Source organism: Macaca mulatta, chromosome 11 (assembly GCF_049350105.2).
Source record: "Macaca mulatta isolate MMU2019108-1 chromosome 11, T2T-MMU8v2.0, whole genome shotgun sequence".
Taxonomy (NCBI): domain Eukaryota; kingdom Metazoa; phylum Chordata; class Mammalia; order Primates; family Cercopithecidae; genus Macaca; species Macaca mulatta.
The window spans coordinates 55,133,385-55,160,991 of NC_133416.1; the positions used below are offsets into that span (position 1 = coordinate 55,133,385).

General features: G+C 46.1%; 1 protein-coding gene across 4 annotated transcripts in view; it reads right to left on the minus strand.

Annotated features, from left to right (window-relative positions):
- Window positions 1-20,164: 20,164 nt before the first annotated feature.
- Window positions 20,165-27,607, minus strand: part of SENP1 (SUMO specific peptidase 1) — a 60,731-nt gene continuing 53,288 nt past the window's right edge. For all 4 annotated transcript variants that reach the window (XM_015151558.3, XM_015151559.3, XM_015151556.3 and 1 more), the window contains exons 14-18: window positions 26,257-26,460; window positions 25,274-25,353; window positions 24,255-24,339; window positions 23,637-23,732; window positions 20,165-22,327 (exon numbers count right to left, since the gene is read on the minus strand). In XM_015151558.3, coding sequence (XP_015007044.2) covers window positions 22,265-22,327; window positions 23,637-23,732; window positions 24,255-24,339; window positions 25,274-25,353; window positions 26,257-26,460 — 528 coding nt within the window. In that variant the 3' untranslated portion in view covers window positions 20,165-22,264. The remainder of the gene's footprint in view (window positions 22,328-23,636; window positions 23,733-24,254; window positions 24,340-25,273; window positions 25,354-26,256; window positions 26,461-27,607) is intronic.

Sequence of the window (27,607 nt, forward strand, 5' to 3'; positions counted from 1 at the left end):
TGGTTTGTGAAAGCACCAATGTTTGCAATGTTTGCCCAGCAGAGAAGGAGCATATTTTCTCCCTTCCAAATGCAAACTCAAAAGATGCTCCACAGGTTTTCTTCAGACTTTCCACAGGAAACATAAATAAGAAAGAAAAATGACTTTAGGTGCTGAGACCTGAAATGGAATTTCAACCCTGAAGGAACTGCCTGTAACAAGCACTCTCTGTCCTTCAGTGAAGGCTTTGAGAGCCTGGGTGCACGTTCCTTTCCTCTGAGCAGCCTTCACAGACGAGGCAAGGGGAGGAGCTGAACCAGTTCTTAGGCCTGACTCCCAGCTAGGTCTTCAGTCCCACACAATGAATGGCTGGTGATTGGCACAGCAGCTGAGATTCCCTGGCTACAGTGTTCTTTTTTATCTTTCTTGATTGTGTTAGGGTAGAACAAATGAGAGTGCTCCAACCCGAGAGGCCCAGCCACACTGCAAGCCAGATGCACAATCAGAGTGTGAAGTGTAGACACGCCCCCCTGGAACCCAAGGCCACAATTTGCCACCTGCTCTGCCCTTGTCTCCATCTCGGAAGAAGGACATCCCTGATCTGTGGCCTCTGTCCTCATGGATCTCATAATTATCAGACAAACACAACCAAAGAGAGGCTGGAAGGCAGTGCTTCAGCATCACACATATATGCATTGGTGACCCAGAGTTCTGAATAATCTTAATGGACAGATAATTGGAGCACTTCTTGCTCACAGCTTAGAGCCACTAAATGACTGCTTCCAGGTTAGGAGTTTGCAGAATATTTACACACCCATAGAACCCTACAAAAGGCTTCAGACCCAAGAAATACAGGGTTGAAGTCAAGGGTTGAGTGTTTACATTTCAAGGTCACCATTTCTGTCTCCTGACATCTGAGAACTCTTCTTCTTCTTCTCCTTCTTATTCTTCTTCTTCTTCCTCCTCCTCCTCCTTCTCCTCCCTCTCCTTCTCCCTCTCCCTCTCCTCCTCCCCCTCCCCCCTCCTCCTCCTCCCCCCTCCTCCTCCTCCTCCTCTTCCTCCTCTTCCTCCTCCTCCTCCCCCTCCCCCTCCTCCTCCTTCTCCTCCTCCTCCTCCTCCTCCTCCTCCTCCTCCTCCTTCTTCTTCTTCTTCTTCTTCTTCTTCTTCTTCTTCTTCTTCTTCTTCTTCTTCTTCTTCTTCTTCTTCTTCTTCTTCTTCTTCTTCTTTTCCTCCTCCTCCTCCTCTTTCTTCTTCTTTTGAGGCAGAGTCTCACCATGTCGTCCAGGCTGGAGTGCAGTGGCATGATATTGGCTCACTCTAACCTCTACTTCCCGGGTTCAAGTGATTCTCTTGCCTCAGCCTCCTGAGTAGCTGGGATTACAGGCACCCACCACCACACCTGGCAAATTTTGTATTTTTGGCAGAGACGGGGTTTCACCATGTTGACCAGGCTGGTCTCGAACTCCTGGTCTCAAGTGATCTGCCCACCTCAGCCTCCCAAAGAGCTGGGATTACAGGCCTGAGCCACCGCACCTCGCCCAAGAACCTTTCTTCTTAAGGTGTTTTCCTTTCCCATAGCATTCTATCTTTGGATAGGCCCAATAAGGCCATTGAGCATCTGCCCTTTTTACAAAACATATTATCAATCCTTACAGCCCATATGTTTAGTGAAAAGTCAACTAAACAAAGCAAGGGACTCCACTAGAAGGTGCTTGTGAGAAGTTTACCATTCCATCTAGGACTTCACTTTGATGTGCCAAATTCTGAGAAAGGGTATCTGAATGTGTTTATCTGAAGCCAGGGCCAATAATCCAAATGGCTTTCAAATGGCTACAAAGGTTTCTCAGCATTCGATTAATCAGTCCCATCACAGACAAGTCAACTGACCTGCAGACCCATGTGCTGTACTCATGGGTGTTGCTGGTTCTGGCAGGCGTGATCTGGGAGGAGGTATTTCCCGGAGGTGTTTCTGAAGGGAGAGGCACTAGCTGAAGTTGGCTCTGAGATGCAATACGGATGAGGAAAGGGAAGGTGGAGTGCTGATGCTGACAAGGGGAGGAAGAAGAGGGGTAGAGGTTACCAGTGCTCAGAGCATGGGTTTTGGAGGCACACAGATCTGTGCCCAAAGGGCTATCGATGCTCTTCCACTTCATTGCTGAGCAACCTGATGTGTTCATACGTTCCCTGATACGTAAAAGGGGCACAATACTCACATATACCTTATAAAGTGCCTGCAAGCACTAAGACAAAATGTAGAGAGAGCTTAGTGCAGTGCCGGACTCAGTCAACAAACAGCAAATGGAAGCTGTTCTCATTACAGTAAAAAGGAAGACAGAGGAGGACAAAGGGGAGATGGGGAGGGGGTGCCATGGGAGGCTGTGGGTGGGGTGCAGAGGCCAACACTGCAGACAGCAGCCCCTCACCCAGCTCCATTGCTGGGCACCTGGGACAACACAGCTCTCAGTCCAGACAGGCTGCTCAGATGTTTATTAAGAAACCACCCATAAAAGTTATTGGAAACTTTACATTTGCAGCACGGTCTCTGCACACTGCCGAGCTGCCACAGCTCTCAACAAGGCCTCATTCATGGCCCCAGGCAGCTCACTTGCCTGCCCCTACCCCCTGGGTCTCAAGCCCACCAGGGTGCCCCCCAGCCCCCGCCCCCAGCCCAAGCCCGGCCTCCTTTCCTCCCTTGGCTCTGAGTGATTTTCTGATTTGCCTTTTCCAAGTGTGAAATCTTTGAATGAAGTCACTTCAACTGGAGAGCAACATCACAAGGCAATGTTTCCTAAGTGCAAAGGTCCCTGGGTGATTTTAGGTAGAACTTGGATGAAAGTTTTGCATTCTAATAGTGTTATATATAGTATCTGTATTTTAATGTACATGTATATGTATTTTGGCAGAGACCAAACCTGTAAAATATATTTATTTTAATAAGTATTGGAGGAAAAGGTAGAATATCAATCCCATGTTACCGAGTTTTCATTTCAAATAAACTTGAGTAAAGTAAAAGAGAATGAGAAAGTTGACTTAAGGAAACCATAAAAACAGTCATAGTCTAGGTGACCCTCAGATCTGGCAAATCCATCCAGGAACACTGCATGTGATCTCAGCCCTCACCTAGAGCTGTCTGGACACAGCAGTCTGATGGACACAATTTTGATCTACACAGGGAGGTCCTGTCCCAGGCTGGTCAGAGAGAGGACCTGCTCCTTATCCAGAGAGCTCTAGTGACTTGTCCCGGCTCCCTCGGTCATGGTTCTGCCTGTCCCTCACCAGTCTGCACTCAGTCAGACTTGTTCTACTGAAACACTGTCTACAGGCACGGGGCAGCTCCTCAGACCAGCACCCAAGGCCCTTCTCATCCAGCTTTCCTGTCTCTGTCCCTGGTTGGCCTCTCCACCAGGCCCAGTGTACTCAGGGCCAGGACGGCATGGCTCTTCCCTTTGGTTTCCCCTCTGCTTAGACTGCTCTGCTGACACGAATCGCCCACTGGCCTCTGACTTGTTCGTGCTCCCCCACCTTCCCCCAGGCTCCCAAACCTCCCCCTCCCTGCCAGTGGGACAGCTAGTACAGCATCATGCTCGAGTTCAGGCTTGAGTTCTAATCTTCCAACTACTGCTTGCCAGCTGTGTGTGCTTAAGCCAATTGCTTAACCTCTCTGTTACTCAGTTGCCTCATCTGTTATGGGGGCAATGGCAGCAACATCTTCCTCCTCCCAGGTTTGTTGGGAGAACTGAATGAAAAGACAGTACCAGATTCACAGTAACAGCAAGTACACTGCATGGCTGTGCCTTCATTAGAGTTTAGTTCTTGCCGAGAGCAGCCTTTCAGCACTCATTGTCCAGGGAGTAGTTGCTAGATAGGTATCTGTTGGCTGATTACGGATGTGTTTTCTACATACAATCTCTTGATCCCTGAGCCTGAGAGCTGAGTTTCTTTTCTGGATGTAACAGCCCTGTGGAGACTTGGAGAGCACTTATTCCTGGCCTATCGCACAGCCGTCTCTTCTCTGGAAGGTCTGGTCTCCAGGGCTCTTCGTGGAGCTTGTCTTCCTCCGTCAAGTTTGGCCTAGGAGATGGAATCCTCCAGAAGCAGGCCTGGCTGGGGATGCACATAGACCTTCCCCAGCACAGAGAGGACAGTGCCTGGGGACACTCAAGGCCATCTTCTCTGAAGCCCACCCATGTGGACAGACTAGAGAGAAGCCACTAGCACACACCCAGAGTCTCCTTGTGCCAGGCACCAAGCTAGGTGCACCCTACAAGGTCCAGGCCCTAGTCCTTCAGCCCTTGCTCAGGTGGCTACCAAGACAGCTCCAGAGCCTGGGGGTTGGGGTGAGTTCTCTAGAGCCTGGGGGTTGGGGCGAGTTCTCCAGCTGTCAGCTGGTGGCCACCCTGGAGCATGCTCAGAGGGAAACTGCCTTCCCTTGCCCCAGGCCTCAGACTTTTCTGAAAGAAATGTTGTGTTGCCTTGGCTCTCCCACTTTGCCACATCCCCTTCCTCCCACAGAGCCCGGGGCCCCAGGCTACAGTCCAGCAGTCCCTCTATGAGCAGACTTCCAGTGACACATGGCTTTGTCAGAAACTTCATTAGCAGAGACAGGCGAGAGGCAGCTCGGAGAGGCATTCCAGGTGTCAGTTAAGAGGGGCCGCAGGAGGAAAAGGCCATTAAACCACAACTAAGGTCAGCCCCCGGTAGAATGAGAAAACAATAAACTGAGACCTTGGAGAGTGGTGGGAAGGTAACTGGGGAGTTGAGGGGGGTACCCCTGACTCAGGCTGGGGAGGGCCGCCAGCTTGTTTTGCCTGATGCTGGGAGTCCCAGAGGCTGTTCTGTGTAAACTCCTGGAGGACAGGGACTGGGCCCCAGGAGACTCTGAACCCCACTCCCAGCACATGCTCAGCACACCACAGGCACTCGGCGCGCACCTGATGAATGAGTGGAGACTGAGCCTGGCACGCAGGAGGCGGCTGGAGTGCTCGTCATGCATTAGGCGCTGGGCTCAGCACTGCTTGTCTGCAAACTCTTAGTACCCCAAGACGTATTATTAGCTCCCTTTTAAATCTAAGGAAATGTAGACACTAGAATGTGTTATTTTGGGGCTCCCCAGATTCTGGGAATTCACTAGAACTCTACCTATTGATACTTGGAACTTCTGAAACAGACACATTCCTTCATTCCAGAATTAGTCATAAAAAGGCTGAATGAGGCCGGAAGTGGTGGCTCATGCCTGTAATCCTAGCACTTTGGGAAGCTGAGGCAAGCGGATCACGAGGTCAAGAGATGGAGACCATCCTGGGCAACATGGTGAAACCCCGTCTCTACTAAAAATACAAAAATTAGCTGGGCATGGTGGCACGCGCCTGTAGTCTCAGCTACTCAGGAGGCTGAGGCAGGAGAATTGCTTGAACCCGGGAGGCAGAGGCTGCAGCCAGCTGAGATCTCACCACTGCACTCCAGCCTGGTGACAGAGTGAGACTCCGTCTCAAAAGAAAAAGAAAAAAGAGGCCGAATGCCTGTGGAGGCTGAGGCAGCACACTGAAACTCACTCCTGAAGGGTCATTAGAATGATTGTCTGGTATCTGGAATTCCCTGTCCTGTCAAGGATGACGGGGGCTGCCCTGAGCTGGGGAACATGCTCGGCTGAGGGAGGTGGAGGACAGTGGCAGGCCTGTGTGCACTCCCAGCATTGCTTCAGTGAGCTGTTTGCCTTCACTGGGCAGGGACCCGCAGGGGCCATGTATTTTTGTCATGCCCGACGGGGAATGCACATGATTTATGAAGTTGTTTTAACCTGAGGCTTCCTCATAAAGGAGCTTTGAGAAGACTGCAGCAAACCTCCTTATGAAAGGCCTTGCTTTCTGGGATCTGCTAGACAAGGTATTGTTGACTGCCTGCCCTCAAGAATGAGGGACCATGTGTGCCCCACCCTAGGTCTGGAATGGCTCGAGAACCCAGGAAAACTGCACGTGGATTTGTACTTTGTTCGCCTAACCCATCTCAGGCTTCTTGCCCTTTACACCCTCTTAGCTGACATTTCTACCCCCAAGAAACCTGTCCCAAGAGATCTCTGAGTCCCTGATCCCTTATGCCTTTGACATCAAAGGTCTAAGCTTCCCTGGACAGGTCACTTGACCTCATTGAGTCTCTTATCTCATATGCAAAATGAGCATAAAAATATCCACCTTGAAATCTTCACAGTAAGGGATTTAATCAATGCCTCACCAGTTGGAAAGCTGTCTGAGAATAGCCCTCCACGTGTCATTTAATCTTGTCTCCCTAGCACCTAACAGAGTGCCAGGCACATAGAGACCAATACTAAATGGCAATTTGTAGAACTGACTTCTACTGAATTCAGTGAATTCAGTGACAAAGAATAAGTAAAATGTGTTTGTAAACTGCAAGCACAGTGCCTGGCACTTGGTAGGCATTTAGAACATTTGGGTTAAGCCTGCATTTGAATCTGATTCTCCCCTACAGATGCCGGACCCAAGACTCTGGCCCCAGGGGTGAGGCAGGGACCCCAACGTTTCAGCCGTCTCCTCCTGGCCTGATTGGGGCTGCAGGGGACCTTTGGCAGTCTCCCCCTTTGGTGCCCCCTCCCCCATCCCAGACCCCTGGCCTCTTGATAACCTGGCAGCAGCCCCCACAGCCCCTCTGGGGTGGTGGGCATCCCTGTGTCGACACAGCTAGGCTGGGCCCCTCTCCAGGTAAGGGGCTGAAGGGTGTGAAGGACTGGTGTGTATGACTTTGTTTATTTTCTCTGAAGAATCCTGCCTGAGCCCTGCTATAAAAATAACCTGCCTGGAAACCTCATCTCCGAGGGGTAGAAAGAAGCTTTTGTATCCAGGGAAGCTGCTCTAACTGCCTCCCTGTACCTTCGCCTCAGCCCATGCATCAAGGAGGAGCCAGTTAAGGTGATGAGGGGCCAGGGCAAGGGAGAGGGATGCGTGGGGAAGGAGGAGGGGACGGAAGGGCAGTTCAGCAGCCTCTCGCCCTGAGCACAGCAGAAGCCTCTCACTTGTCTGCTCGACCCGGGAAGATGCAAAGGAGGAACTGAGGGAGAGAGAGAGAAAGAGGAAGTCAACAAGAGTGAAAACCAAGATACACTGGATGTTGAGAGAGACGAGGAGGCCAGGAGACAGAAGATCAAGTCCAGGACAGAGGAGGGGCATGGCGAGAGTGGGGAGGAGAGTGAAGCCAAAGGAGAAAGAACACCAAGAGACGTGTATGCAGAGACACAGAGCTCAAGGGATCAGAAAGAGGCTGTGGCCATGTTTACAGATGTAGCTTAGCATGTGGTCCCCACCACCAAGGGAGAAGGCAGGCACAGCCGGGTTGTCCCTGCCACCTGCTGGGTTCCTGCTCTGCTGCACAGTCCAGCTTCCACTCTGGCTCAGGCTGTGGCAGAAAAGACAAAGGTCCCCTGAGCACCCACTATGGCCGGGCCCTGGGTGAGGCACAAGACCAGGCCCCACTAAGGCTTCTCAATGTGTTCCTTCCCAGGAGCCAGGCCTGATGGCAAGGAGCGAGTCTGCACTGACACTGGATTCAGGAGGCCTGGATTCAAGTCCCAGTTCTCCTGCTTTTTAGTCAGGTGATCTCGTACAAACCACTTAAAATTTCCCAGCCTGGTTCTCTTATCTGAACCATAAATAGTAAACCTCCCTGTCTACCTGCCAGGGCTATGGAGCAAATCTATGGAAGCATATCTGAACAGGCTCTCCAAGTTGTATGGTGCCAGCAAGACAAGAGGGAATGACCCATTCCTTTAGCCATGTTTCTCTGGGTAGCCATCTTAGGATCATGGGTGAGCCATACTGAGGATGACCCAACATAGGAAACTCCTATTATCTCTGTTTTCACAGATGAGGAAACTGAGGCTTAAACAGGTTAGTAACATGCTCACCATCATGTATTAATAGCTCTTAGGCAACAGAACATGAATCCAGGTCTCTATATTCAGAATCTGTGTAGACCCAGAGTGCTGGGCGTTTTCTCCAATCTGATGGCAGAGGTTGCCCAAGAATGACCTGGGACAGTCTGCTCCACTTCCTTTGAGGATGAATTAATTTCCAATTGTTCTATGCAGGCCAGACCTATCTATCCTTGGAGACTGCATAAGCAGGCGCATTAAAGGAAGACGGGAGGCCAATTTTCGCCCAGTATTAGGAAGAACATTGCTATTGTTCCAGCAATGAAGTGAGCTGCCTGAGAGAGTCCGAGCCCTCTGTGGCTGCGAGGCCAGCAGGCCAGGACTTGCAAAGACCACTGGTGCCTATAGGAGGCACATGCTGGGCTTGACAAAAGAAAGCCCAACATTTTATACTCCTTGAGTCATCCCCAGTCCATGCCTCGGTTTCCCCATACATACAGTGGTTGGAGCAAGACTAGATGAAGGCTGAGGTCTTGTCTAGCTCTAACTTCCTAGAATTCTGGAATCCCGAAGGCAGGGCTCCAGGCCTCAGGGTCTGGCAGAGAGAACAGAGACATGGCTGTTTGTCCAGCCTGGTAGAAGAGTGGAGCTCATTGAGCTTGCAGTTCCCTGAAACAGAACCAGTCGAAAGGCACACGCAGAGAAGATAAATTCATCTGTGGGTCTGGTGAGAGTCACTGAAAAAAATGCAGTGCTTGAGGACGGTCCAAGGAGAGCCAGTTTTCAACTCATAGCCTGTGATGCTGTGTCCAAACAATGAGAACAGCACACTGGGCTTCATGCGACCACGGCCAGAGGGAAAACAGTGATCTTGCAGATGATGTCCCCATCGACAGCACAGTGATCAAGCGGCCCTACATGGTGGGACCTCCTTAAAATGGTTCCCCTTCCCTTGCAGGCCTGGTCAGGTGGTGTTCGTAAAGCAAAGGGAACACTTTTAGAAATTTGCCTTGAATTAAACGATTGTTCGTGTGACCAAGAGGTGTTTATTTCAGCAACAGAAAGACCTTCCTAAGTTTTGAGCCCAGAATTAGAGTGAGGTGGGCTGGGATCTACTCCCTGGATATGTTTGAGTTAGACTGGAGGCTGGGAAGGAGACAAGATGCTGTTGTAAAGTTTCTAGTGGTCGCTATGGGACATTCCTTCCACTCTTTGCTCTAATGAAGATTAATGTTGATGCAGTGACTATTTTAACGTGCTTAGACACCTGCAGTCCCATTTGGCCTTCACTACAATATGCGAAGTAACTGGCTAATATTATGTAGGTAGTAGATAGATGAGATTATGCCCATCTTAGGAGAAAATGGAGAATCAGAGAGGGTAATTCTAAAGGCCCTCAGTTAGCAAATGATGGCTCTGAGGCTTGAACTCAGGCCTTTCGGCCCCAAATGCTGTGCTCTTCATAGCACGCTGCCATCCCTCTGCCTCCATTTTGGGGCCATGCGGGGCTGATTTTTCCAGGCTGCTTTTTCTCTTGTTTAGGGACAGTGCAAAACTATTGGAGCTGGATTAAAACCTTTACAAATACCAAGTTTTGAAACGATTGGTCTTCAAAATAAAAGCAATTCTAACGATTAAATATAAAGAAGTCTGACGAAGTTCTAACTTTTGCCATGAGGATTACTTTGATGCTTTAAAAATATGAAACATCAGAAATCAAATCTTAATTTTTTATAGAGTACCCCTGCCTTCCTGTGTCTTAAGTAGTTTCTAGTCTGTCCTTGGCCCACCTAGTCCCGAGGACCTCCTACCACCACAAGCCGCAGAGCAGAAAGACAGGCTGTACTGGAGCGGAGCAGAAGGTGACTGTTGAGCAGGAGCAGGGAGCAGGAGGGGTTTCAGGAGTGGGGCCCAGGCAAGCAGGAGGAGCCACAGAAAGTTAGGCTCCCACAGAGCTGTAAATCATATTCTTCCTGAGCTTAGGAAATGCAACAATGACCACCATCCCTACCCTCAGGAGGAGACAGACCTCAGAAGGGCCATAGCAAAAAGTGGAAGAAAACCAGTCTTAGGAGTGTCCAGTAAAAGGAGTAGAAAAGACACTAGAGATGCCCTGATTCCCTGCTCCCAGTGGAGCTGACTCTACCCTCCAGAACCTTCGGGCTGGGACTCCTTCCTGCATACTCTGGTTTCTTCTAGATGCCAGTCTGGGGATGAAGAAGGCTAGAATTCAGTTCAAGGGTACCCTTCAAGTATCCCACTGGCATATTTTCCAGTCTTCCTCACTTTTTCTGATAGCACAGAGGCTGGAAGGGGGCAATGGGAGGGATTACAGGAAGAAGACAGAGAAACAGTGTTAGCAAGTGGATTCTGAGTCCTTTAATAATCAGTAATAATTATTATTAATAACTGCAAATTAATAAGCATTTGCAAACTCTTTAAAGTAATATAAACGGCTAATAAATCTTTCATTCCTGGCCTCTGAAAGAAGTAAAATGTTTGTTTGGTGAGCAGTTGGCTTACAGGCCTTCCACTGATTCTTCCTAATACAGTCCCTCCTGCCCACCCTATCTCCCTAGCAGTCCTGTCCCTTGTCCCTGAGCCACCCATCCTTTTAAAAATCCTGTGGGGTGATGAGGGCTGGCTGTTTTCTGGCCGATGGTGGGAGGGACTGGAGACCCCTGTATGCTGGTGGAGCAGCCCAAGGTCCCTGAGGACCCAGGGTGGAGAGCTTCTCGTGGAAGCTGGAACAGTGAACAAAGAGGCTTTTGAGTGCGGCCTCGGCGAAAGCTCTGGAGAGCCAGTGCCTTCAGCCAGCATCCCAGCTGCCCTCACACCCCCAAGGACTGGCTCAGGTAGACTGCTGGCTCTGGCCTCTTCTCCCCAAAGAGATCCCTCATGGAGCTTTGTGCCCCAAATGCTGTACCACAGTGCCCAACGCATCTGAAATGTTACCAGAGATGGGGTCATCCCCGCAATGTCCTCTCATTCCTTCTCTTCTAGGAGTAGAGACTTTGGAGTCAGACAGATCTTCTCTCAGTGCTAGTGTCTTCTGTTTGCTGGTTGAGTGCTCCCAAGCAACTGACAATCTCCATGAGCCTCAGTTTCCTCATATGTGAAATGGAAATAATGGTATTATGTGCTTTAGTGGTTTGTTACACAATGCCTGGCACATAGTAAGCACTCAGTAGACACCAGTATCGTGGTATTATTCCTGATATTCACCCATCCTCCATTCCATCTTGCCCCATGGCTCCTGCTAGACTGGACCCCAATCAACAAAGGGGTCCATTTGATGAGAAAGCATCAGTCTGACCTGGAGCTGAGCTCTTCCTGGATGTGACAGGGGCCTGTGGTTCCACAACCTAGGGGTATAGGATTGGGATCATGTAGGGGAACTAACTTCAGGCACTAGGGTCAGGGTGACGTTGACACTGACCTTAGATGACTGAGTGCACTCTAATAGCCATATCCGCATCACTTACAAAGAAACTGACTCATACAGAGTCTTGGAATGTTCAAGTTCACTGGTTCTCAGGTTTTGAGGGGCTTCAAGGGACCCAGAAGAAGCTGGCTAAACTCATGAAACCTTCCAGCAAAATGTAGAATTCGATATGTTTTGTGTATCATTTCAGGGGGTTATCTGTGGCCCTCAGGTTTACCCCTCCTCAAGCTCTTCTCTCCCCTCACAGTTCAGAGACTGAAGTCCAGAGGGGTCAAATAACTTGCTTGAGGTCCCACAGCTGGCTAGTGGCCTGGCTGTGGCTTACGTCGAGATTTTAACAGTCTTCTCTCTCCCTGCACTGGAAGGTGGCATCTCCGTGCTGCTGTTTGGCTGAAATTGTGTTCACTCCCCTACCCGGGCACTGGAAGGTTAGCAAGTGCCACCAGGGTGGACTGCCTGGGGTTCTGAGGAGCTTGTTTAAGGGTTAACTCAGGTGGGTCCCGGATTGGGTAAAAGAGACTAAAAAAGGCAAAACCAGAGCCCAAGTCACGTGCCAAGAGCCGCCCTGCACATGGTGGTGAAGGGTTAAAAGAGCTTAGTGTGGCCGTGTGTGTGTGCTGAAGAGCAAGGCTGCATGTGCAAGGGCGCACGTCCCTCACTCACATGCTGGTGGTACAGGACCAGCACTGCAGGCCAGCCCGGGAGAGAGGTGCCGCGCACTCCTGGTATGAATGGGCCTCTGTCTGCAAAGCTCTGTGAGCCTCTGTGTGTGCAGGTCCCATTAACTCACCCTCAGCCACATGTGGAAAGGGGAGGAGAGGCCTGGGGAAGCCCAAACCACTCAGAGTTCTTCTGGTTTTAGACTGAAGTAGAAGACACAGGAGAAAGAAATTACACAGACCCAAACTCAAAATAGCACATGCACATGTGCACACATGCTCCCCACCCCACTGGTGTCTGGTCATAACTTTCTCTTCTCAACCCTATTCTCAACCTATTACCCAGCTGGGCACTTTTGGGGGAAGAATCTTCAGCTAATTCCTAAATCGGACTCTAGAAAGCTGACTTTATTTGCTTTGCGGCCGTCTCAGATTTGTCCTGTGCCTGAGTCTGGGAGTGGCAACTCATTCCCTGACTCACCTGCAGCTCCCGCTACGTGGGCTCATCTCTTCCTCCAGCCAATGGGCCTCACTCACACCACTATGCCTGTGATGGACAGGCTTGGCTCACATTCTGTCCTGGGCCCCATGTTCCCACTCCCCTTTCTAGTGCTCTCTGGGCCTGGGCCCCTATTGCCTTTGGCTGTGGTTTGTTTAATGGGGCGACTCCCATCTGGGAGCAACCCAGAGCTCAGGACACAGGGAGATGGTTGTCCAGGCTTGCTATTTTTTCACCAGAGGAGCCAAACCACAGTGATGGGCTCAGTGGCCTGGCAGCACCTTCCTCATTCCTCCTATCACCAGCCCGGCCTCTATTCCCCTGGCTGGCCCTGACTACCAGTGGCCTTCGATGCAGGAATTCCAGTTACCCACTGAGAGACTTCCTGGGTTGGAGTCTGGTCCCCTACACAAGGAGAGAAGGAAGATCTGAGGTAGCCAAGGCTGAGAGAGAGAACTTGGGGACCAAAGGATAGGCCCATAGACCAGTGACCATACTACATTCCTCCCTCTATCCCCATGCCTGGCACAGAGTAGCTCCTAGAATAGTGAGTAAGCAGTTGAATGAATAGAAGGATGAATGGAGAGATGGGTAAATAAATAAATAAAGACTCTTAGATTCATGTAAACATTCTGATAAAAATTGAATGTGATTCCGTGGCCCCAATATAGGAAAGAAGGAAGAAGAGACCCAGCTTCAGAAGGTCCAACCATGCTATCTTTGAGTCTAAGGGAAATCTCTCAGCTCAGGCCCTTTATGGTGTGTCTTCGAGACTCCTTAGAGGTCTAGGATTTGGTAAAATTGGCTTTTCCTACATTCTTATGTCTACGTCTCAGGCCTCTTCTTGCAGAAGCTGTTTTGCCCACTAGAAGAAGCTTTATAGCTTCACAAAGCAGCAATGAGTTGGGGTGGAGGTGGGTGGAAGGCGATGTGGCTCAGGCTGCCAGGTGCCATGAAACTGAGCCCTGGGACAGGATATTTTAGGCTGGGGCTAGAGCAAAGTGTTACATGCCTAGGCCAAGAGATGCAGAAAGTTTCCTGCACCACAGTAGGCATTCACTAAATATTTATTTATTGAATGAATGAATAAATAAATAAAATATTTCTATGTCCTCTTCTCTCTCAGTGATATCACAAAATCCTTTTCTGGGGGTAGACAGGATTTTCAAGAGCCCTAGACCACTAGGGACCTTCTTCTGAGGGTAAAATGAATCAGGATCAGTAGCCCTGCTGAAAGAGAAAGGGACAGTGTATATACTTCCTCACCACCCCACTACCCATGATCCTCACCCTCCTCCGACCACCAGTTACTGTGGTGTCGATAAGGAAGCAGGGGCTACCAGGAGGGAGCAACATAAAGCCAGCCTGTGTGTGCATGACCAAGTGAGTGAGGGGATGTGAGATGGTCTCAAGCTCTGGGGAAAGGCCTCCTCACCTTATTGGCTGGGGTGTAGGATGGCACATGGAACTGAGGGGTATGGGAGGTGGAGGATGGTCCTCTGGTGAGGAGGGGAATGGCTGATGAGAGAGAGGCATCTCCACATCACCAAGGCCAGAACTGTGGGGCTTGGAGACTTCATTCAAGAGTCCTGTAGTTCCCTTTCCTAGCCAGACCCAAAGGACCTTCTCTGGTGCTGAGATCTTCAGGGAAATGCTCAGAGCTCCTCAGGAAACCTTGCTGCTGGGGTTTTGGTCACTATTCTCTGTTGCAGTTTGCCTTGAGAGAACCCAAGTGGGTGCCTCCCCATTGATTTAGATCTAGAAAGCCAGGGTTTTGAGGCCCAAAGAGGCTAGCCTCTCTTTCCGTGCGAGTTGAGCCCATTTTCTGAGCAGACACAGGAGAGCTGTTGGCTCAGGGCAGGCAAGGAAAGGCTTCGTGAGCCAAGGGAAAACAATTAGGAGTAATTACCATCAAGAGAGGCCTCCAGTGAGGGGTGAGGGTGGGAAAGGCTGTCTGTTGAAGAGGAAGATGAAAGTGGCAGACTGATTTTGGGGATGAAATAGGAGAGAGGGTGGGAGGAAGGGTTGAGCCAGAGTGTGTGCTGTCTTCCTTCTCCGGTAACAGGGCGGCACCCCTCCCCCTCAGCCTCTAGCTGAACTAACTTCCGCCTCTTCAGGGCAGAGGGGCTCTGTGTATGGGGGTGGGAGGTGGAGGAGAGGGAGGGCACAAGCCTCTGCATTCCTGACATTCTCAAACCAGTAGGAATAGCCGAGGAAACTCCCTGCTGAAGAGACAGAGCGGGAGACACAGACCCAGGCAAAAAGATAAAATGGAGCACTAGAAATGTTTCCAAATTCCTACAAGTATAGGTCCCCAGGTCATCCCCAGAGAGGGCCACCACCTGGCACACTGGATTGCTGAGGCCCTCGGTGGGGACAGGCTGAATCCACTTGGTATCTCCCTACCTCACCACCTTCAATCCCTAGGCTTCCCCTTTCTGGATTCAGACTAGAGACCTCGAGAGAAAAGAGGTTTGCTAATGTGCGCAGCCAAGAGCAGAGGATGAAAGTAGGAGCCAAAAAAAAAAGAACAGACGGGAAAGGGTTGTCGTGGGAGAGGTGAGGAGAATTCCTTGTTATCCCTGTCTGGAGAAGCCAAGAGAAAATAAACCCAATGGCAGAGGGACCTTCTCATTCCCCTTGATCTCCAAACTATGATGAAAAGACAAATAAGGACCTCAATCCTGCTCACAAGAGAAAAGCAGATGACTTTGAGAACCAAGCTCTGGCTTTGGTGGTGTGGAGATGCCTATCTTATTTGGTTTCACTTTGGTCGAGTCCCCATGGAGTCTAGGTCAGGCGTTTTTCCTGTTGAGATGAAGTCGTGTGGCCATGTGGAAGCAGCAGATTCCTGCACTTTTAGGGGTTTTGGAGTCATATGCTCCCTGTTTCTGTCACTGAAAATCTGTGAGACTCTGGGGAAATTATTCAATTCTTATCCTCCTCATTTTCTCATCTGAGAAATGGGGATAATAATACACCTACATCATAGATTTGTGAAGATTAAATGAAGTAATACATATAAAGTAATTCACATATAAGTCTCAGGCCAAGGTCTCAATAAATGTTTATATTATCATTAACACTATTTGAAGACAACAACTCTTAACTGACAAATGGACGACGAGAACTTGAAGGCAGAGACTCTGAGGTAGGAAGTATGATAAACTAGACACAAAGAGGCGAGAACTTGGAATAGGGTGGAGGCTTCATGACGGAAGTGAAGCACAGGTCAAAGATGCTAAATAACAGGAGTTCATTCGTCCCTTCAACTATTCTCTCATTCAGCTATTCTAGGCACCTGGAATACATAATGACCAGAACAGATATTTTAGTGAGAGATTGATAAAACAAATCATTTAATACAGGTTGGGCATCCCAAATCTGAAATGCTCCAAAATTGAATGTTTTTGTGTGCTGACATGACATTCAAAGGAAACGCTCATTGGAGCATTTTGGGTTTCAGATTTGGAATGCTCCACTGGTAAGTATAATGCAAATATTCCAAAATCTGAGACACTTCTGGTCTCAAGCATTTCAGATAAGGCAGGGTCAACTTGTAATATAGTTAGATGCTGTTAAGTACTGTGGGGAAAAATTGAGGGTACGAAAGCTATGGGGTGTGAGAATTGGGGTATAGGGTGACATTCCACCAGAGCCCAGAGGAAGCCTTTAGTAGAATGGCCCTGAGGTAGAAGCAAGCTTGGCTTCTTAGACAAACATCAAAGAGGCCATTGTGGCTGAGGCAGAGTGGACAGGGGAGAGTGGTAGGAGATGCTACTGGAAAAGCGGTGGGTTGACTCTTACAGGCAGAGATGATTGGCTAGTGATGGGACAACGGAAAAATGAGGCACAGGAAGGTGAGGAAGTGAAATATTTTTCCTAGGGTTCAAGGAACACGCACCCCACCCCCTTCCCTTTGTAACTTTCTGCAGAGCCCAAGACCAGACCAGGTACCCAGGGAGTGGTTTGGGATAAAGGCTGACTCTGACTCATGGTTAGGTCCAGGTCCCCATTCTCAGGGACAGTCTATTGCCTGCCTGGTGATACCCCAGTGCAGGCCCAGGCATTCGACAGCTATCTTTAACCACATTCAGGAATCAGAAGAGTGAACGTGGCTTGAAGATTTCCCTACTCACTCCATATTCAATTGGCTTCAAAATCTTAACCATGACTAAAAGAAAACCTTAGAATTTGAGAACATCCTGGGGACCAGAAGATGATCTTCTAACCCAACATAGAGAAAACTGTTCCCCCAAAATAATAGATTTTTGAGAAGTTGGTGCTTTCTTATGTTTTACTGTCATGAGTGTGAGTTTTACAGGTAGAAAAGTGGCAAGCACTTCACTTTGAAGTTATATTGAGAAGAAAGGGGTGCAGGAGAGGAGCAAGAATACAAGGCCACAGTTAGCAGGGTGAGTTGGAAGTCCTGACTGGTGTGTTTGGCCTCAGGAAAGTTCTTTGGCAGGCTCCACAGACAGGTTTGGTTTTTAAAAGTGCCAAAGAGCCACAAATTTGCATGTTATTTGCGTTCCAGTCTTCACTTCCAGGTATATGGGATGAAATAAATGAATGAACAGTATTCAGACTCCTGGGTAAGGGGTGGACTCAGAAATCCAGACCACACCGAGGATCCAATCACTGGTCCAGCTTGGATCAGGAGACACAGGCACAGAGACAGAGCAAACAGTCATAGAGACAGGGGGACAGAGAGACAAACACCACCAAGTCCTTTTTACCATGGAGTTTCCAGTCAAAGCAAGAAAGCAAGATCCACAGTTTATTTTAAATAAGTCAACTTTTTAAAAATTAGGAAGAATCATATAGACAGGCAGATAAAGGCAACATTATCCCTGACTAATCTCCACCTTTGCCCCTTCATCCTCTATTTCTAGCTTTGTATGGAACTACAAGGCTATGAGTCTGCCTTCTTGATAAGGTGTATTGCTTGGTGTTTGCTTAGCCTCCTAAATTAGTTAACTATAAGGTCTACAGACTCTAATACAGACTCTAAGATCCTCAGAACAAGGTCAGCAGGCTATAAAACCCTGAGGACAAGGTGCCTTTTATTTCCATAGTCAAACCATCTTTTCACTCTACCCTTCAGGGTTTCTAAGCCCAGTGCTTAAACACATGCTTGTAAAATACCTAGCCTAAGGGGCTTCCTAGAAGTAAGAGACTCAGAGTCTCAATCTATGAGGGATGCACAATATCACCGGAAATAAAAAGGATGGAGGAAACTGTATTTAACAGAAAGCTGTGTAGTTAGAGAAAATACTTCCACGAGGACCCTGGGATAGAGACTGAGAACACCCACCCACCCCAAAGAGCATGCTAAATGCTGAGGAAGGTGTTTTTGTTAAGGGTAGAGTGAGGCATTAGGTTTGAGGCCAGAGATGAACCATTTGGGACCACAAAGGAGGTTGCAGGCTGCCATGAGCAGTCCTCCTTCCTCCACCCTCCACAATACTTTTTTTTTTTTTTTTAATTTTTTTTGTGTTGCCCAGGTTGATCTCGAACTCTTGGGCTCAGGTGATCCTCCCATCTCAGCCTCCCAATGTGCTGGGACTACAGGTGTGAGGCACTGTGCCTGGCCTACGATGTTGTCTTTCTAAATAAATGTTGAATAATTACCTCTACCTCATCACTGGCAGGCCAGAAAGAAACAGCTTTTACTCCTGGTTTGAAAGAAAAGCACTAAATCATTTACCTGCCCTTGGTGGCTATATGTCTCAGTCCATTCATGATGCAAACGGTGAATTACAATACAAAGACAATGTGGACTTATATTATTTTCTGATTATAAGGGCTGCAGATGTCCAGATGAGAGATGTTATCATGTTATCAGGGAAGGCATCAAAGAGATGGGATTTGCATATGATTACTCAGTAGGTATTTGTGAAAAGAATAAAAGTAAATTGAATGAGGAGTCTCCAGTGGACTGAACTCCGGACTTCTTGTGTGCCACTCTCCCACACTTTTTCCTTTCCTAGCACTTGTGTTCTGCAAAGGATAAGGCAATCTCCAGAAGGAAGGAATTGATGGCTACTCCTTAGATTGGAATGGAGAAAAGTCTGCAGCTAAGGTCTTGTCGCCTTAACTCTAAAACCAAGCCAGTGTTAAGCCAGTGGCCTTAAAAATTTAACTTTGAATCTCTGCCTTGACTTCCTTTTCCCAGCAGCATTGTGGCGCTTAATACCATTCCAGAATCTTAAGAGTTTGATAAGGCCCCCGGACACCTGGTCCAACCATTCACACAATTGGAATTATCCCTACCATCTCCCTGACAGGCCAGAGAGACAGCCCGCAATAACATTTCCTCAAGGTCCCTCTCCAGCTCAAAGCCTCCTAGCCACTCTTTTCTCTCCCACAAAGGAAGTATGTGTAAGTATCCTTTATTTTAACAGGTGACCCGCATAACCCTCTGTCCCGTTTCCTTCTCCACCTCAAAGCTGGGAATAGTAGTGTGTTTTCTTAGTAGACAGATGTTAGGAGTCAGTACAGGTAAAACAAGGCCCTAGACTATAATAAAGGATGCTGGGATGAGCCTTGTCCCTTCCCATATTTTTGAAATTCCAAGCTGTGGATGCATTGCTCCTGGGCAGGGAAATAAGGTACCCTTCCCAGGAGTTTAGCACGTGGCCTGTTTAACAATAGGGCCTAATAATCTAACACCTCTTTTTCCAACTCTCTTAGGTACGTGAACTCCCAGGGTGAAAGCATCATATTCCACCTCATGTTGGTCCATCCAGGTGGACCAAACAAAAAGAAACCGCAGGTGTCAGTCCTCTCTCTTACTCCAGCAAGACATATTTAAAAGCCAGAGGGATGGCACAGGACCAGAAGCTGCAACATTAAAAACGCTGGGGCTCTTAAGTGAACTCTTCCCCCTTTACCCACTAGAGCTGCTTAAGGGCCATGTAAAACCAGGCAGTAATGAAGTGCTTTTCTAGGTTATCTGTGTTTCTACCTCAGGATCTTGGTGCTAACATTGCTGGGGGCAGTGGGTAGAAGATGCCAGCATGATTACAGTGGCTAAAGAATACAGAAATTAATTCCACATAAAAGTATGAAGCATCTCATATAGAGGAGTCAGTTGACACAAATTCCCCAGGCTGGATGAGGGAAAAGTACTGTTACATTCAACCCTAAATAGGACTCCTTGGAGCAATGGTGGGTCCCAGGTGACAAATGGGATGTAACTATCCTCTGTGCCTCAGACCATGTGTTTCTCAAATGGATAAGAAAGGTCTATCTGGTATTCTCTGTTCAGGGTCTCAGAGTGATTCTTGGGTCTATGGTTTCTGTTGAGATCTCTATAGCTGGCATCTAGTGCGTATCATCCCTTAAATATTCCTTTCTTAGGGAAGGCAGGTGAATATGAGCACTGAACACAGGAGAAAGGGGAAGACAGGAGAAAAAAAGTCTTACTTAGTTTAAAGCAAATTACATAAGACATTAATAACATGCCTTTGGGCCATAAAATGCAGAAATATATATTTTTTTCCTGGTCATCAAAGACTACCCCTAAACAAAGGGGAAAGTTTCCAGATACTACTCCTGATCTTGTTGGCTAGCTCAGGAAAGAATGGTCCACTGTGTAAGTCTGTATTTCGACCAGGTCCAGGGTGGTAAGATGGTCTCAGGGTCACTAACTTCTACCTTGTGCAAAACTGCATTAGTCAGAAAGGGGGCCCAAATTCAGACAGGCTCAACAATTCCTTATATATTTTTCAAAGTGCTTTTGTTGCATGTTTCATTTTCTGCTATACATGGCAATAAATATTTGTTGCTTTGGTCTGTACAAAGTCTGTGAGGAAGGTAAGACAGATGTTATCTAAATGGACAAACAATAAATACAGAGAACAATCTTGTTCTGAGTCCCCCAGACAATAGTGAAAGAACCTGAAAAAGGTCTTTTGATTTATAGTCCAAATCTATACCATATTGCCACCTTTCAAGTTGTTGCTTACATACAGTAAATACCAAGAACTAGACAATATTCCAGGAGTCCTGCAATGAGCCTGCATGCCACAGCTTTCTAAAAGAGAATGTGAAGGTCCCCAGCAACTCATATATAGAAAGCTATTTATTTCCTACAGAAAACTCAAAACAAAGAAAAAGAAAGAAAAATAAAGAGAGACAGAAACAGAAAGGGAAAGAAAGAGAGAGAGAGAAAACAAGCACACAAAAGGTGGTCTTTCCCCAAAAGGCAGGCAGTTGAAGGTAGGACATGTAGTTGCTGGAGTGGAAACAGTAACATTCAGTTAACAATGGAATATTTAAAAAAAATAGTTTTCTTTTCAAATTGTAACTTGTGGTAAAACATAGAAAAATGTACTAAACAAGCTTGTATAAAACAGTAAAATTTTCAAATAAGCCCAGGGAAAAAGCACAATGCTGGAAAGAATGCGGTACAAGGGGAGAGGAGAAAAGATTTCATACAAAACTACCTATTACAATACAGAAAAAAGTATAAAATGTTCCTACTTTGGAACTTAAGTACAAAATGACACTGGCATTGATCACTTCACTATCTAAGCCTGAGGAGCTCTCAGAGGGTGGGGAGAGATGCTAGAAAGAAAAGGAATAGCAGTTTTAAAATCTCAAGTTGATCAGTCCAAGCTCCACCCGTTTTTTTTAGCTGAAAATATCATCCCCCTCTGTAACCTCTACCCATATGGCAAAGTTCATCCAGGCCTCAAAATATTCCATTAGGTAGTCCACAAACACCCTACTCATAGGGGCTGGGATCTCTGTGTGCTGGAATTTGGAAAATGGAAATAAATCTACAGGCTAAATGGTGAACACATTCAGTCTTTAAAAAAGAAAAAAATAGCATATCCCTGTGAAATTTTATACATATATATACATATATATGTATATATATATGTATACATATGAAATTCTCTGTGGTTAGAAACATATTTAAACTAGCCACAGACCAAACTAGACCTGCATTCATCCAACGCTGGAATTTTATGCTAAATACTAAGGTCCTTCTTCTTCTTGGTCAGAAGCAGGCAACAGTAAAAGTGGTGCTTTGTTGCGCCACTGAAACCGCTCCCTGGGTGGGTCTTCCCCATATCATGTGTTGGTAGCACATGCAAACCCCTGCTTTTAAGGAAAGGACTGCTTGGAACTTTGGGACCTGTCCAGGGCTCATGTGCTGTGCCTCCGGATAGGATGAAGCTACAGATGATAAAACAGCTACGTATAAAAGCAGGTGGATTTTGTATAGGGACATATAAATAGGAAAGGTCCTGGAGGAGGGGACTTATGCCTGTGCCCCAAAATCCAGTTTACAGTCACATTCCTGACTATACATCGTGAAAATTGTGTGTGTGTGTGGGTGTGTGTGTATGTCCTGTATATGCTGGTGGTTTTTATCCCTACCTTTTGCCCATGCCCTTTCCTACTTCTTAGTAAGGCCTAACAACAAGAATTTATATGAAACCAAGATTCTTTCCAAGCTTTTCTCAGTCCCGTAATTAGGGACTGAGCGAGGCTGGAGCCCTTTGAAAACAAGATGGCAGAACTGAAGAAGTGAAAAGCAGTCTCTCTCTTCAGATTAGGGATGTCCCTCACCCCTTTCACAGCACCAAAGTTTCTTTGCAAAAATAGTATCTGAGATACAAAAGGAAAGGCAGATGTGCTTGTGAATGCATCTCGCCAGGGCCTGGTCCAGGATCAAGGGTGTTACAAGAACAGAGGGCTGGGAGCAGCTGTTTCCAAGGTCTCTGGCTGTAGACAACAAAGAGCTGGTCCCCCACATGGTCAAGGTCTGCTAACTGAGACAGTCTTCACAAGAGTTTTCGGTGGAGGATCTCCCAGACCATCCGCTTCCGGAAGTATGGCATGTGTTGCTGTAGAGACACAGAGACACCCTTAATTTTCAATGCTTTTGTCTAGACCTAATACTCCTCTCCCCATACTTCTTTGTTTTTTTTTTTTTTTTTTGAGACGGAGTCTCGCTCTGTAGCCCAGGCTGGAGTGCAGTGGCCGGATCTCAGCTCACTGCAAGCTCCGCTTCCCGGGTTCACGCCATTCTCCGGCCTCAGCCTCCCGAGTAGCTGGGACTACAGGCGCTGCCACCTCGCCTGGCTATTTTTTGTATTTCTTAGTAGAGACGGGGTTTCACCGTGTTAGCCAGGATGGTCTCGATCTCCTGACCTCGTGATCCGCCCGTCTCGGCCTCCCAAAGTGCTGGGATTATAGGCTTGAGCCACCGCGCCCGGCCTCCCCATACTTCTTTCTTTTGCAAGGTTTTCAACAAACAGTCTCAGTTGTATTTCTGGTCTTTTAAATTATTCATTCTTGATTACATGTGGTTTTTTTCTTTTCATTGTTTTTTCTATTGTAATTTCTATTGCTATTTTTCATTGTTATAGCCTTAGAAGTTACACTGGGTATCTCCAGGAATCCCCAGGCTATGCCCACATGTCTCTAAGAATTTTGAGAATGGTGTCTAATAAGTCCTCTATGTTGAACTTTTAAGAGGATACGAGCCTAGGCCTAAAAATAAAAAATCCACTTTTTAGAAGAATTAAGGGAACTTCAAGAGTCAGCTCAGGCTGGTCTAGACAAAGGGCTATGGTAGAAAAATCTGGTAAAGCCACTGATTCAAACAGAAGTAAAAGACTTAAGTGGAGAACACATCAGAATAAACCATAATCTCTAGTCTGAATCCACTTTGGTCTGAGGGACCACATGGACAGAAATGACCAATCACTCTCTAAGTGAAGACTGACCAGATTCATCAAGTGAGGGGTCAGGGGAGGGGGCAGCATAACAAATTACACTAAGAGATTGAGGTATGGCCTATTCCCAAACCTGACTACTAACGGAATGCAAGGGAACTAAAGAAACTTGCTATGGTCCCAGTTCTCTTTAGAAGTTACAGTAGGTAGAGGAGACAGGCAGAGAAGGTTCTGCTCTTGACCAGGAAACTTTTACTACAATAACTGAGGTGTGGTAACCCAGGACGTGGCTTATCACTAATTTTCTTTCTTTTGTGATGTGGCTCAGGCAGTAACCATTAGTGTTATGAATCATGGGCTGAAGCACGCTAAAGGTTAGGGCAGAGGCTCCTAAAGAGAACTGGAGAGAAAAACATCTACAGGGCAGCTTGGAGACAAGGTAATCCTAGAGCTCCCTATGGAAGGCTCAGTTCACCTGTGTAAAGTTGATTGGTCTGTCTTTGGTAATACAGTCAGCATATTTGCAGGCAAACATCCCACAGTCACTTCCATTCATCTGCTGTGGAATTTCCTGGAAGACCAACAAAAAAAAAATGACATCTTTCCAAGCTTCTCTCCTTCTTAGATTAAAAATAAGAACGAAACGATATAAATTATACAGGTTTCTCTAAATTATAAACAGATGACTCTGGCCCCCTCAGTCAGGACAACAGAGGCTCAAAGAAACAAAATATAACATTCCAGTCAGGTCTATGTACTTCATAGTAATCACACTGGAGACTATCTCAGACTTCCATGGCACCTAAAGGTATAAAAACTGCTCCCTCCCCCAGAGGCCAAATAATCAGCAAACATTCCCCTTAGGAGTGAAAAGCTTAGGAAAATATCTGGGCATTTAGCAAACCTAGTTCTACATAAGAAACACACTGTTTTCCTACGGATAGCTTAATTTATCCTCCCCCAGAAACCAACCAACCAAGCTGAAGTCAGGCTAGACACTAAGACAGGTGGTCCATGGGAATTAAGCAGTAAAATTCTTTCTTCCCCAGATACCCTACTCTTAGGATTTTTATTTCATCAAGATGAAAAGTACCTGGCTTTTCTTGCTGAAGAGCTGCCAGCCATTGGTGTCAAACTCTTTCCTTTTCTTGTCAATGCTTTCTTGCTTTAGGTATTGCCTAAAGGTATCAGGAGAGAATGAGACAAGCAGTGGAGAACATGGATGACAGCTGCCACACTAAGAAGGCAGCTGACAATCCCTAGGAACAAATTTGTTTCATCTGCTCTTCTGAGGAAAAGAGTATATAATGCTGGGCAAGGAATCCCTGGATTGTTCAGTTTTCTCCAGAGCTGAGCTTGCCTCTTCTAGCTTGCCTCTTCTGATGTCCACTCTGTCAACTCAAAAGGAACATGACCTCTGCCTATAATAGTTAAGCTCCTTCTACCTACCATTCCTTCTGAGGAATGATTCTTTTTATCTTTTCCTTAGTTTATATGGTCCTTTAGAACTCAATCTAATGGAAGAAAAGTGCTTTTCTGGCACTACTGAGGTATTTATTTACTATTGTTAGCTTGGTTCTCCTATGTAAAAATTAAATCCAAATCAACAATGTATTGAGAATACCTTCAATAGAGCACTCTTAAGTGCAAACTGTTTACCATTGTGGAATCTACTTCCTCCTGGCCATCAGAGTGGTACAGTGAGGAATAGGTGTTTTGGAAAATGAAACAGGTGGAGCATAAAGAGATTTGCATTCTGGTTTCCACCTGAGCCACTAACTAATAGGACTTGGGCAAATCAAAGGCACCTCTATGGGCCTTGGTCTCTTCATTTGAAAAATGAGGAGGTCGGATTAAATGATTTCTAAGTAGCATCTATATCTTTATATCTAGTCTATATTTTAGTGCATTAGGATAGTAATTGCTCCCATTAGGGCTTACTTTGGTATTGTTTTTAAACTAAACTTACTTAGACACAAAATATGCATTTTTACTTAATATGAAGATTTTATCAATCACTCCACTGAAGGTATCAAACAACTGAGTTCTATTACTGGAAAAACACCACATATACCCGATATCAAACTCTTCTGTCCTCAACTCCCTACTTACAAGAGGATTCTGCAGGCTTCATTGTTTATCCCACCCATAGAGTCGTAATAGGTAATATTCTTCTTTCTAAAGTCCACAACCTGAGAATAAGAAAAAAAATCTGGGTGTTTATGAAGTGAAGAAAATTGGTTTAAGCTTTTCCCTTTCTTGCCCTTTGGAACCTTCTGCCAGACTTCCTACAAAATCATGGTAAGTTTGACTGATACTTTGCATTATATTATGCTTAATCTGCAGAGAAAAAAAATGAAGGGGTTATTCACATAAAACTATGATGGCACTGATCAACGGGTGGCCCCATTACTGCTGTGAAGCCTTTTTCTAATGTTCATTCTCTCCCTCTGCAAAGTGGGCAACAGTGAAGAAACTACATGATTTTCAGGGAATATAAGGTGAGTATCTCAAAATCATTTCCACAGTTTCAGAAAGATGGTGAGCAGATTCTGGGTTTTATTTCTTTATATTGAGAAGTTCCTTTTAGCTTTATGCTTTTCAAATGTAATCCAAAACAGACTGTGAAATAGTTTTTTTTTTTTAATTTTTTTTAATTTTTTTTTATTTTTTTTTTTATTTTTTATGTGAAATAGTTTTATTAACACATTAAGCTAATGCTCACGGAGTCATAAAAATATTAAATTACCAAGTATGCAAGGTAAGTCACGATTAGGCTGAAAATAACAGTCACAGAATCCGAGTGGCAGCATCATTAATAAGTCACTTTTTCCCCCCATGCCTTCCTTTAAGACTGCTTAGACACCCTATAACTCTCTTTTAAATATTTCCAGAAAAGGAAATTCCATAGCTTTCTTCAAAATCTATATCCCAATCTTGATAGGAACTTCATTGATCTATCTGATTTTAGTCAACCTACTACTAAACACTCTCTCAACAATCAAGGGAAAATGTAGAACTACTACTCACTACCCTTTGTGTGTTCTATAATTACATAGCTTTTACATTTTATCAAAAATGAAAGGGGTACTCACAGCTAGACACCAGTGCACTCCCAGGTGAATGGGCACCAAAAGAATGTCAACAGAAAATACATCTACTTTCTTTGTCCAACGTTTCACTGCCTGATAACCAGCCGTTTTTAATTTAGTGAAGAAAAACGTATTAAATGCATGCACACTTGGCAAGCCCTTCTCTTTACTTCGCTCCATCAGCATATTCATGTAGAAATTGATGATCTGTGGGAAGAAGTTATACCTATTAGAATAGACACTCAGGCCTAGCCTTTCAAAGCAGTTGCAGTTGCTGTATTGAATAGCATATGTAATTGTTTCCTAATAAACTGAATTAAGTCTTCAACATCCAACAGACTCATTTCTCTAAATCAAATTCTGACTAGAAGGGGGAAGGCTGAAGTGCTATAAACAGTGAAAAGAGAAAAAGCTGACATATATTATGGGGTTGGGAGTACAAATGGGCAGACGCTGGCGAGGCTTGAAGAAGACTGAAGGTTAGGTCAAAAGACTGCAGAAAGACAGGGATGTTAGAAGGTGAGGCTTATAGAAAAGGAAAGGAAGGCATGCAAACAGTTTAACAAGGTACATTAGCAGTTACCTTTACCTACTGGAACTGTGATAGCAATTTAAGTAGATACTGAGCTCAGTTAGAGCCTAGTGTTAGTCAAGTTAAAATCAAGAATTCACACTTTATATTAGAGCCACATGGTTTTGCACAAAGATGGAAAACTCTGCTCCACGGTTTGAGACTGCCTTTTCAACTTAATAACCCATCCTGCAGAGGCAAACTCTTTTGGTCTCAAGTAGAACTAAGTGACAGGAGAAGCCATCAATTATATTAGAAAAACACCTGTAAACTGATAGTAGCTCAGCAACGTCACCTTTATATAAAGGCACACATGGAAGCATAAAAACCTACCTTATATGAGACCTAAAAGTCAAGTCACAAACATGAAGAGTAAAGTTCTACCCCAGAATCTATATGGTTAGCTTTCTCATCTTTGTTGATTCCATTTATGCCTTCACTATCAAGTGTGGAAAGAAATTACAATGCCTGAGTGGGGAGATGTGTGATTCTTTCTGTTAATGAAACAACATCTTCTCCAATAGTGACTTTGTTGTGTATGGTTCCATTAGGTCCAGGACTCTTGGTACTAAAACCTGAAAGTTATTGTGCCGGAAGTTACTGCATACTTACTTTATGTGGCCAGCTGAGGTCACGCCAGTGTCTGTCAACTGCAAGGAATGAATGGGCTAACTGATCCACGGCTTGGAAATATGACTAAGAAAACAGGCACATTTTTCAGAATGCTTTTTGGGGAATGGGAAAATGCCCCTGTTCTTTGACAAATATTTACACACCAGGATG